The sequence below is a fragment of the Trichoplax adhaerens genome, genomic scaffold (genome assembly GCF_000150275.1).
Source record: "Trichoplax adhaerens TRIADscaffold_5 genomic scaffold, whole genome shotgun sequence".
Lineage (NCBI taxonomy): Eukaryota > Metazoa > Placozoa > Uniplacotomia > Trichoplacea > Trichoplacidae > Trichoplax > Trichoplax adhaerens.
The window spans coordinates 1,242,892-1,256,071 of NW_002060947.1; the positions used below are offsets into that span (position 1 = coordinate 1,242,892).

Genomic DNA, 13,180 nt, shown 5'->3' on the forward strand with positions numbered 1-13,180 from the left:
CGTTGCAGTAAAGCAATTATTTCAAGTAGAACATATAATTAATCAATTAAATCATTCAACTTTTAGACTTCTTAGGAATGACATCCGCCAACTTTTCGTCAATATTCTCCAATTGAGTAATACTATATTTACCGAAAAATTTTCGCACAATACCACGTAGGGCTTCATCAACTAAAATCGACGCACAAGCAATTTATTACTTAATATCTACGCAATGCCATCTGACACTCAATCGTGTTTAAATATAACATAGTAATGTATCATACTACGTAAAAGTGACCGAGATATGAACTTACAATTTGTATTTCTAGGAATAATGTCATTGATAAGTAAGGCATGTGTCATTTGTCGAGCAAATACTTTGAACAAGTCCTAAAAAAAATCATCCTCAAGTTACTTCAGTCATAGCAGCAATTTTTAAATGTCCAACAGTGCAACAATTTCGTACCTTACTAGATATTCTGCCACTTCTATAGTAGGGCGTTAATAACTTTACTACTGTTTTTGCAACTTGCTGTCGAGCAGCCTTGTCACATTCTTTTCGACATTCCATTTCACGTATTACTCGTACATTTTGCTGAGACTCATCAAGCAATGAAGTCTGGGCTATTAAATCTGACTTGATAGATGAGGCTTCGTCCGTTGCTATTCTTTCATTAACCTCTTTCTTATCTTCTGCCTCTTCGTCAGCACTCTCAGGTTCCTGTTTTATAACTGCTATAGATACTAATCGATCGTCAGTGACATTTTGGTTAAGAGAAGCTGTATATTGAAATTCAGTTGAGGTTTGCATAGTAGCGCTAGAAACTGAAGCTTGCCTAGAAAATTATATAAGATACAGTAATTATAGCAATGCCACACTTAAATATTTCGATAGACCAAAAAATTGGGGAATTGAAACCCATACACATCGATTTCTGGTTTAATCATCTTCATTTCGCTACTTTCCGCAACTATCTCATCATGCTGTGTCAAATTAGATAACAGCAACTTAATATCGTTTAATGATTTAAACTGTACATATTTATTATAGAACTTATAAATACTAAAATTTTAAACATTCGTACACTGCAATTGATATTAGGCTTAACTCCAATTGATAAATCGCTTCCTACGCTACCATTCACTGTTGTTAGTTCGTTTTTCGTACGGTTTGAATCCTGCAACAATAAATCTCCACTATTAATGGAATACAGTCTAATTACGAAGTTTAAACGACTATCATACTCCATATTCAATAAGTGAGACGTACAATTTCACTATAAGTATTCCCTGCCAAGGTGGCCGAACTAATATTTTGAACCTGAAACGATGACAGCATAAAGCTCTGAAATTACCATCTTTAGATTGACAGGTAATCAATGTCAACATGTTGTAAAGCCTGAGCTCTGTAGAATACTAGCGAATATTCCTTACCAATTTCCTAATCTTAACACGATATATGTTGCCCAACCGATTACTGCTGAAGATTTCATACTCTAACTTAATAGCCTCTTCACTATTAGAATCATAAATATAATACAATTTATTGCACGATCCGCACTGATAAAGTACTACCGGCTGCATATTATTAACTGTCAAGGCCACTTCTACACTCAAAAGTAATGCACCTTGCTTGTTTATTGCTTCCACATTTGGTAAAATTGGCTTTTAAGGTATCTTCAATTGATTTTAAACAGTGCTCCCTAACCTACGATCGCATTTACGTAAAGTTAAAGTAGTGATCATTCATAATGGATTGCATAATGTAAGCTTCTACAACAGAACTTGGGCTACCTTTACTGGAAGAGAACGAATTCTACTTGTGCCACTAGCATCTATCAATCTACAGTCTTAAGATGTCAGAATGTAATAAAAATTACGGTTGATTAGATTGCTGTACTGTATACATTATGTAATACACATTGCACCTAATATGGATTTGAAAATGCATATCATTATCGACGTACCGGGCTGAATGGTATCACAAAGAGGCTTATTTCGTTGTGTTCCCTTATAAGCCAAGAGAATAATTAATCAACAACATTAAAAATCACGAAAGTATCTAACGACTTTACTACAAAGTCTGTTTACCTTTCGCCTTTTATCAAATTCTGTCTTGATAAAGGATGCTATATTATCATCTTGAGTGGATTGCTTATAACCCTCACTATCAATTTCACCATAGCGAAATCTATTCGAATGTTATTCAAAACGGTCAATCAAATCGAATGAGTTATCTATGGTATTAACAAACAGCATTTGAAACCTTTTTTCTGAATATTCCTTATCTAAGTCCTCATCAAAAATTTCTCCATTGATTTGAAGAAGGCGTCGCAATCTTTTAGAATTCTTTCTCTTCGGTAGGCTAGATAAATCGAATAGACTGCAGTTCTCTTTTACCTCCTTAGGCTTTTTACAATAATCACACGAACTAACACACTTTAAAAAAGCAAGTTAGACAAGAATCGCATCATACAGTACATTGGCGGTCAAGTAACGGATTGAAGAAAATCTTAATCAAATTAGCAACCCAAAAAGGAAATTTTTTGTAACACTTACCGAAGGATCGGTCTCATTAAAATATCTTGCTATTACCGCATGTCTACATCTACAGATAACAACATAGCATCGCAAACCTGTTATTTCATGTATGGAGACGAGCATTTTAGGTTTTTTGCAGCCTTTCATAAGCATTTTACGAGCAATAAATTCTTACACAAAAATGAACATCTACCTTGCTTCTTGACAATAATTGACAAGGTAATCGAAGCTTTTTTGGCTAGATTGCTCACGATTCTTAATAAAACGATATTTCAATTATGTATATTAAACAGTTGTTGTACTTTTATTAGCCTGCAGCTAAATCTCCAAGTCGGAGATTACGTATGGCATGTAATTACCAAACTCTGACGTTTTACTTCTTTCTTCAGTAAATATTGAACAACATTTCTTTCTTCTCGGGAATAATATAAACGACAAAATGCTAACTTGCCATCACGTCCAGCACGTCCAGATTCTTGATAGTAAGACTCCATTGACTTCGGGAGGCACCAGTGGGCTACAAATCTAATACAATGCAGTAGATTATGCGGTAACAAGGGAAAATTTGGAATGATGTTGGAAATTTTAACTTTAAATTAAAATCATTAACCAGCTATACAAATTAAGAAACAGCTACGACTAGAGAAATGCATATGTAGATATGATACCTTACAGATGCCTTATCGACTCCCATTCCAAAGCTAATCGTAGCCACAATAACTTTAACAATACCATCCATCCATTCTCGTTGTATCTGCTCTCGAATCTTACCACTTAATCCTAAATGCCATGTTTGTCAATAATGCAAACAAAAGTTAATAACATTGAATTGTTGCTCCAAATAGCCAAAATGATTGGTTAATAAAGTATTAAAGGACATGCTTTAAAAGTTATTACAAAGACAAGCTACTTCAAGTTACCAGCATGATAAGACTTGCAAGAAATACCGTAACCAGCAAGTTTGTCAGAGATGTTATCGCAGTCATCCCTTGTACGACAATAGATAATTCCACAACCTTGAGATGATGTGGAGTTAAGTGCAATGGAGCCACTTATAGATGATAACACGAAATTTCTTAAATTGTCTAGAGCGTCGGTAAGTAGGTCCTTAAATCTAATAAAAGGCAAAGTGACTTAGAGTATGTATAAAGGGTCGTCAATAGTCACATGATAAACGAAATAACTATAATACTTACATCACGTCATAATACAAATTTGATCGAAAGCAACTGGACCTAAATGATTGAAAGGATGATCTAAAGTGCAAAGATTTTATAACATCTTCTTGCACAGTTTTGTTGGCAGTTGCAGTTAAGGCAATTATAGGAACTGAGGGAAAATATTCCCTCAGATTTCCCAACTTACGATAGTCAGGTCTAAAATGAAAATAAAAGGAAGTTAATTTGCGTGTTTACAAAATATCAAACATTCAACAATTACAGATATTCAGGATTAATTCATCATATCGTTAAGGCTTGTCTATGTGCTAGTGAAAAAGAGCAACCAGACCATAAGTAAATGATTGACATCCAAGCAAGTCTAGTATTAAAGTAGTTATTGCGCTGGTAATTTTTCAATGTTATCCAATTGATATTTTTGATAAAAGCATCAAAAATAGATTTATTAATTATAATAGAGGTTCAGTGATTCATGATAACTATAATTGCTACAGGCATCAGCAGGAGTTGACATTAGTAGAAATTCAAAGTGACTAAAAATCGTACCTAAAATCATGTCCCCAGTGAGAAACACAATGCGCTTCATCAATTGTAAAGTAGTTCAATCGTGATCTGTCGAATAAATGCTTCAACAGTCGTTTGAAATCGCTAGTAGCGGCCAATTCAGGGGTAACGTAGAGCAGTCTAATAGTAGGTTCAGGATCGTGGAGATCTTTGATGACCGCATTGCGATCAGTTTCAGCCATTTTGGAATTAATTGTCTTCGAGCAAATACCAACATTTTGTAAATGATCAATCTGATCATAAATTAAAGCTATTAACGGCGAAAATACAACAGTCACTCCTGGATGGAGTATCGCCGGTAACTGATAGCATAATGATTTGCCTCCACCAGTTGGCATGGACACAAATACATCGGTTTTTCCTAAGTAGCAACATGCAGTAAGATGAATTTAGCATCAGTAAAAGTGTCAAAGCAACCATTCTATCAAGGTCAACCATGCTACACTGAATGAAATTAACATTAAACTACTGTCTTTGCATATTACTCGTATGGTTACGATGTTCGGTTCCTTTGCATCGCCTTGTATTTACTATGCTCTCTGCTGCTATTTTATTTATCATTCCATTGATTCCGTTAGTCAAGTTGGATACATATAGTCTATCCATCTAGTCGTTAAGACATCGCAGAGCGCATTCATTCATTTAATGAATGAATGCTCTCGCATAATCAATCTTGCTCAATTGAAACATGTGCAATTTAGCTAGCAATCAAGTCAGAGCCATCCATTTATCCTATCCTCTGTCACTAATACGTACATAATTCAACAATTAGTTATAGTACAATGATTATTTCCCTTACTGGCTGCAATCTCTATGACAGCTTTTTCTTGCACTGGAGACTTGAAAGAATCATAACCAAAGACAGTCTTTAACTTGAATAAGATACGTTTTACACCTGTATCATGACAAGCCATTTACGATCTTTCGAGTTAATCTTAAATGGGAATTTTGCAAAGTAGAGATTGAATCGATTGAAGGTGATCGATGTGGTGTAGAATAATATTGAGTTATGGTTGATCGGTTTACTGTGCGTAGTTTCTTCTCGATGATTTGATCTCTTATTACGGCTCTTCTTGGATGGATATTACATTCATTGGCTTACTTTTACAGTCAATTTTAAAACTTGCAGCGAACCATTTAACTAGCATCTTCCGCTTGCCCCAACCAGTACTGCATTAGTGAACATTGCTGACTGACATCAGCATGTTCGACATTTCCACCAGGTAAAATGGTTCCCTTGCAATCGTTAACACTTCTAGAAGATTGACTGACTGCTCGGTTCTATTCTACATATTCTTGTGAAGGAAAGCCTATTCTAGGTTAATATTTAGGAGCTATTTTGCACTTTTTTGATCTAGTCCTAGCAACTTTGCTGCACCTCCGCCTGTCCACGATACGTTCTATACGAGTACGTATGTCAATCTACACACGTCAACATGCAGTCAGCAGCAGCTTGCGACGTCATTCATTGAAGTTCAAGTCTTGACAAGTCATCCATCATTCGACTCATCAACAAGTCTGCAATGTACTGTACACTGTACACTGTACACTGTGCAATACTGTACAGTACTGTCCACAGTGTACAGTAAACACACAGACTGTGCACTGTGCACTGTACTCTACAGTACAGTTTTCGAACTCTTCATGGTCTGGATGAGTCCGGATCAGATCCAGCCCGGACCAGACCTAGGTCTGAAGGATAGAAAGCAAAGTGTACAGTACTGTACAGTACAGGACAGTCAACATACAGTACTGTACAGTACAGTACAGTACAGTACAGTACAGTAGTACCGTGCAGTTCAGTACTGTACACTGTAAAAAAAGGACAAAAACATTGGAGGACTAGTAGAAGATGACCTTTTTTCTAAGTTCTAGCTGTACAGTACTTGGAGATCTTCCTTGGTCTGCAGACCTTGGACGGTTAGACCAGAACCAGACCATGAAGATCTTGAACCATACTAACTGTACAGTGTACAGTGTACAGTACAAGTACAGTACAGTACTGTACAGTACAGTAATTCAATCATTGCACCAATTTACTGTACTGTACTGTACTGTACTGTGTACACACAGTACACACACACTTCCACACTCTGGCACTCACAGTCAGGGTCTAGACTCAGGGACTCCTTGCTAGCAACCCGCCGTCCGTTATACTGGACTGGACGGAATGACTAACGTAGCCATACAGACTCCTACTAACATTCCACTGCCCATGTGGCATGTGTCAATGACACAGCACTCTGTGATTGTGCTCAGGTGAACGCCATCCCTACGATAGAGGCTATCGCTTTATGAAAACTATTTTCCATTGAATACGATAGCAAAGCACTGCAGGAATAAAAATAAAAAGCTAGATGTCAAGGTGAAAGGCAGCAACTACTAAAAGAAAATCATTTGGGATCACGGTTCACTGTCAATGGGTAAGGCAGTAATATAGAGATCTTCACGTCCAGCCTGGTTTTTCTTGATGGACCACTACAGAACCCCAATGGTCCACACAATGTCGAGTACAGTGTACAGTACGTAGTCTTGGATTGTACCGTACTCAAGGACTTTTAATAAGAGAATTTCTCTTGAGAAAATCTCTCCAATACCGTACAATACTGTATTGTCCATAGCACTGTACATAGTACTGTACAGTGTACAGTACTATGTACTGTACTATGATCCACACACACTGCCATTGCCGCGCGAGGGTTACTACAGTACCGCACTACACTACTGTATGACCAGGGTCGACTGTATATAGACTCAGCCTTGCCGGGTGGATTGACGAAAAGGCAACTTTGAAAAGTAGGTAGCGCATTCTTAGTCAAGGTCGATATCACGGCCATTGCTCTTACAGCCATCATCAAGATACAAATAGTTCACGGATACTAGAAATCACCATGTCGAGTGACCAGCACCGTTGGAAAAATTACAAAAATAAAGGGCTCGATCAACGAGAGATGCGACGTCGTCGCGAAGAAGAAGGAGTCCAGTTACGAAAAGTCAAGCGAGACCAACAGGTAAAATAAGTCATTTCATTGTCAAGAATATCATTATGATACTGTGATGTCCAAGTGTCCCTATTTGGTTATTGGACGATAGAATTCAGTGCAGCATTGCACTCAGACTACTCCAAACTTCCTATTGAATATCAAGTGAATATTTCAACTAGCGTTACTTTATCATAAGGGCATTTTGAAGATGTTATTGGCACAAGCCGGCCACTTGCATTGTTATTATTGGCAGTGTGCGTACATTTTATAAAAACGTCTTGTTGTTAGCCCAAACATTCGATTCATTTCATACAGTATTCATAATACTGTAGTAGCCATGTTCCTTGCATGAATCAGCAAGTGAAATACTCCGGCGGGTAGAGACTTGCTATGCTATTACGAACTTGCAGTAACTATGACTTCAAATAGACGATCAATCCAATAGCTAGCGCCGTCATCAAGACAGTACTGTAACACTTTCTAATTTTAACACATCTTGTTATTGATTAACCCTTGGAATTTCGTGTTGGACAGTCAGTCATGTACTATGTATAACGCTTTTGTAGCATAGGTACATAGACTTAGTCGGGAATTGACTTGAAATTAGTGTATCGAGTTTCGACCAGGATCTCCAAATCAATGACCTCCTAGCAAGATGATGTACACTGTACTGTACAGTATAGAAATTTGTATTACTTATACACCAGCACGCTTGGTCAAGGACCAGTAAGGGTTCCTTACGATGCATGAGCAAATAAGGCCCATGACATGCAGCTAACTGTACGGTAGTGATCGTTTTTCTCGTTGTCAATGCATGGTAACAAAGAGTATAGAATCACTAACTACTTTTACCCTCAGAGACGGAAAATTCCCCTAGAATCGTCGATTACTGTATAAATGAAATTCTCAATGATTAATTCCAATTTTTTTCTATTTCTGTGTACGGTACACCGATCAATCGATCACTTCTCGACTAGAACTTATAGTACAGTACTGTGATTGTGTCCACTTGAAAAAGGAAACCTACAGTACTTGGCGACCACCCATGTGGTACAATGTGCTACTGTAGTCATTCTTAGGGTTTTAGTAGTAGCAGTATAGTCAGTGCAATTACACTAGCGTAGTACAGTATACTGTATGGGTACCTATGCTATCAAGCAGTCAGTACTCGGTACATTTTGAAGCCTGTTGTTTTGGAGGATTCCTTGCGTAGGCAAATACGTTTACTGTATCGTTTGAGGAGACCATAAACGACTCATAATGATCATCCGACCTTAATTTACCTTGTGCAAGATTTCAGTCTAGTAGTATCGAATAAGCTGGATAAAGCATATTTTTTAGTACAACACAGCAATGTCTTGGGTGATCTAAAACGACCTAATTGCAAGCTGCATCAGTAGGAGTACTACACTGTGCGTAACTTAGTCTTATACCGCTCAGTCATTTGACTGCGTACAAAGCACAACTGTACTGCACAGTACATTGTACAGTACTTCGTACTGACGTACAGTACAGTACTGTACATCACTGGAGATCATGTACTGTAGTGACCAATTCTGATTTGCCCTGACTGTATCTGGCATACTCTACACTACTGTATGAATAAATATACTTTGGGGATACTATTTTCCAAGTAAAATAGTGGGCTTTCTTCTTGGTATTATTAGGTGGCAAGTATTGATTCTTGTACCTAATTTACCAGTAGAAATGATGATCTAGCATATAGCACCGAAACTCGTGACACACTTTTCCTGTAACTGTCCACTGTATCTGCAGTATAAACTTCCGAACAAGATTGCACAGGGTTAGGGGTAGAGGTAGAAGTTAGGAATGAGCAATTAGAGTTAGCTTATTTGATTCCATTGCTATAAGTGACGATTGCGATGATTTGGACCAATTAGCGCTTGATTGGGGTACGGTAATAATGTACAAGTACACTATTTCGTGCAGTTGGTGTTAGTCGGATATCTTCCCTCTATGCTATAAGAAAAGGCCAACAACCTAGCCAAATCGAACTCCTTAATCGAAAGGAAGAACTGTTCAACTAATCACACTGCCATTACTTTGATAATCCTTTTAGTTGAGTAAGCGACGACAAGTTTCTGCAATGGTGGATGATGACGATACCGGAATGGAAATGAAATCGGAGATATCTCCAAAGGTAAAGGCAAAGTAACGCAACTGTCGAATTTCTGTCGTTTGTCTTGTCTATATTGTTTCACCTACTTACCACAAAGACTACATAACCACTTGTACAGACATAGTTACTAGTAAAATGTTATCATTAAATGAAATCAAGTGAAGGTTTCTAATTGGCGAAATTTGTATTACCTTCCGTAAATTACAGAGGATAGCAACAAATTTCTTAATGTATTAGTATCATTAATTATATACTGGTTATCTTGGCAGGGTAAATACGATTTAGAGTCCATGATGTCAAATATGTATTCTGCCGATTTGGACTTGGTATTAGAAGCTACTCAAAAATTTCGCAAGCTATTATCGAAAGGTTCGAATTTAAAGTGTTACTAATTCAGTCTGCTATGTAGTATCTACAATAACATCACACAATGATGAAATGATCTTGAGCATCACCTTTCGTCAATGTTACGAATAATAAACGCCTACGTTAGATTTGTCTGATTATATGCTGATATAAATCGGTATAAAAATGATCGCAATATCACCCATTGCTTATAATTATAAAATATGTCATAAGCTTTGCGACCTGTTATCACTGGGAAAATATATTGGGTAATTATTCATATTTGTTCAATTTTAGAACCTCATCCACCTATTCAGGAAGTTATTAACTTAGGAATTGTACCTAAATTGGTAGAATTATTGAAATGGCAGAATGATACTTTACAATTTGAAGCTGCCTGGGCGCTAACTAACATTGCCTCAGGAACTTCACTCCAAACTGCTACAGTATTACAAGCTGGAGCAGTACCTGTCTTGATAGAATTACTGTCTAGTAGTAACGTTGATATTCAGGAGCAGGTAAAACTATCAATGATAATTAATTACACCGTAGTTGTACTGCCAATGTCATGATCATGTCAGTCTTATTAATCTACTTTTAATTTTTATCAATTAGTCTGTATGGGCTTTAGGGAATATTGCTGGTGATAGCACTCCATGCCGTGATCATGTTTTAGGTCTTAATATTCTACCTTCACTACTGCAGTAAGTCTGACATCAGCGTCATCAAATACTACTAACTTTTCGCCCAATTAACCGTTCTCTTAATAGGAGAGAAATCGCTAATAGATATCATACAATTTGAATAGACGGTTTCGTGTCTTAGATTTCACTGAACAATTGATCGTGCAATTGACGCAGTGATAGACTTCTAACGCTGTACTAATGTTTAATATTATCTAGATTAATTGCCAGTGCGCAAAAGTTATCATTAGTTCGTAACGCTGTATGGGCACTTTCTAATCTTTGCCGTGGAAAAAATCCTTTACCTGACTTTGGAATTGTACGTAGGATAGCTTTGTTTGTTATTGAAGAATGAAGTTACATATGTAGAAAAACGTTTCCCCTTTTAATGTTATAAATTGGTAACTACACAATATACAGGTATCAATTGCTCTACCAACATTAGCGAGACTATTATATGCTGACGATAAAGAAGTATTAGCAGACACATGTTGGGCTCTATCTTATTTAACCGATGGTCCAAATGACAGGATACAGAAAGTTATCGAAGTTGGTGTATGCAAGCGATTAGTCGAATTATTACTGTAAGGACAATTAATACGGAAACTTCGTCAAGTTGTTTGGTCGTGTATTCGTTACAATGTGTTCTTTTCTTATTAGACATACGCACTCTTCGGTGCAATCAGCTGCTTTAAGAGCAGTAGGCAACGTAGTCACTGGTGATGACGTCCAAACGCAGGTAATTCCAATCTCCATACCGTTTAACAAGACCTATAGCAAGTAACTAAATTAAATCCGAAAATCTGTCCTATTTAGGTAATAATTGAGTGCTCCGCTTTATCCAACCTTTCGACCTTATTGGACAGTTCCCGAGACAGTATTAAAAAGGAAGCCTGTTGGACAGTATCCAATATTACGGCCGGAAATAAGACTCAAATACAGGTAGCCTAAAGTAATCAGCGCAATATTTTTTATATCTAGTGAATGATACTAGCGGAAACTATACTGATGTATTGCACTGATGATAATGATGCATTTATGTAACTAGGCGGTAATAGACGCTAATATCATACCTAAGCTTATTCATGTTGCAAGTATGTCCGACTACAAAACACAAAAAGAAATTACTTGGGCCATTACCAACGCTACAACAGGAGGAAACGAACAACAAGTGAGGTAATGACGGTACTCTACTTGTCAATATTTAGTAATTTCTGTTCGTGAAGGAAATTATTCAAGACTTACGTTATATTAAATTTTATCCCTTAGATTTATCGCTAGTCAGGGAGCAATTAGGCCTCTTTGCGAAATACTTGGCGTAATGGATGCTAAAATTGTCGATGTCGCTATGACAGGACTTGAAAATATATTGCGTGTTGGAGAACGCATTGGTAAAGCCGAAAATCGTCCCAATCCTTACGCTATTTTGGTAGAGGAAGCTGGAGGTAACTAAACAGACATGTAAATCGTCCTCTTAATATTCTGCCTAGAATCTAAATCAGATTTCTAATATTTATTGTCTATCAGGAATTGAAAAAATAAATTTTTTGCAACGCCACGACAATCAAACTTTATATAAGAAGGCATACAATATAATCGATAAATATTTTCCATCAGATGAAGCTGATGGTGAAATAACACCAAGCATTGATCCAGCTAACAGTCAGTACTCCTTTGGTAATTTCAACGAACATCATGGTAATTTCGACTTTTAATTGTGTTATGATGTAAGACCAATAACTTCAAGGCGTAGCCCATTACCCCATGTTGTTTAAAATTTTTGTCAGGCGAAAACCTTGACGTAGATATTCAGTTTAAGTATAAAATTCCTTTCATCGACGATTTCCGATATTATTGATAATTGTTGCTTCCGGTGTAGCTATTTTATACGCGTACGCTGCACCATTTCCCAAAACATTTTCGTATTGGAAGATAGCGCATAAAAGGTGTTTGCGTTTATTATTTACCTCGTACCATTATCCGTTGGTTCTATCAAACTTATTGCAGAAAAGATAATGTGGATGATTAAGAATATTAGGTGATATCGATAAAGTAGTTTCGATCGCACGTCATGGTAAAGCAACAATTTTTATATGATATAAAATTGATTAGTCCGATATAAAAATATAGCTATTATTGTACATGCAACGGTATAATTCCTAATTATATGGGACTCGAAGCTAATTGATCTACTTCTTAACTGTGATATTTCTAGCATAATTTTTTGGCTTCTCGATACGCTTGTAACATATGATAAAAAATATTCGTACCGTTTTGTTTTTATTTGTATAACAAATGCAAGACATACTTCAATAGTAGTTTTCAACATCCTGATGCAGCTAATTTGCTGAAAATAAGCAGTAATGGCTTACTATTCCTTATTCTTGGTATATCCTGTGGAATGCTTACTTTTACTGCAGTTAAAGCAGTTCTGCTATCATGTGATTCTAATTTCAACATTTTCCACAAATTAAGAATTTGTTTCGGTCGCTTTTAATCTTTTGGCCATTATTACTGGTTTCTATCCCTGAGTATTCAATTATTGCATTATGCGTCAATGCCAAAAATGGATTTAATACGTGCCATAACTAATGCTTAAGTACAGTCATAAAAGTATTCTGAATTCGTATACATAAAAATATATATATATATGTTCACGGATACATCCACATGTAATTATTAATGTAATTATTTACAACAATATCAAGCATGCGATCATGGAATAGGTAGCATACTACGTTATTAAAATGCAGTACTTGTAAT

At 36.5% G+C, this 13,180-nt stretch overlaps 2 protein-coding genes across 2 annotated transcripts; one reads left to right on the top strand and one right to left on the bottom strand.

Moving 5' to 3' along the window:
• Positions 1-2,861: 2,861 nt before the first annotated feature.
• TRIADDRAFT_25695 (uncharacterized protein) lies at positions 2,862-5,179 on the bottom strand (the record flags this gene model as incomplete). Its single annotated transcript, XM_002112732.1, has 6 exons — positions 2,862-3,048; positions 3,192-3,303; positions 3,444-3,637; positions 3,720-3,899; positions 4,248-4,626; positions 5,065-5,179. 6 exons carry the CDS (start codon positions 5,177-5,179, stop codon positions 2,862-2,864), a joined length of 1,167 nt encoding a protein of 388 aa, XP_002112768.1.
• Positions 5,180-7,156: 1,977 nt separating this feature from the next.
• TRIADDRAFT_25701 (uncharacterized protein) lies at positions 7,157-12,132 on the top strand (the record flags this gene model as incomplete). Its single annotated transcript, XM_002112301.1, has 12 exons — positions 7,157-7,276; positions 9,330-9,410; positions 9,659-9,758; positions 10,032-10,252; positions 10,350-10,438; positions 10,637-10,736; positions 10,838-11,001; positions 11,078-11,156; positions 11,234-11,359; positions 11,466-11,593; positions 11,687-11,862; positions 11,945-12,132. The coding sequence occupies 12 exons, from the start codon at positions 7,157-7,159 to the stop codon at positions 12,130-12,132; spliced, it is 1,572 nt and encodes a 523-aa protein (XP_002112337.1).
• Between the last annotated feature and the right edge of the window lie 1,048 nt (positions 12,133-13,180).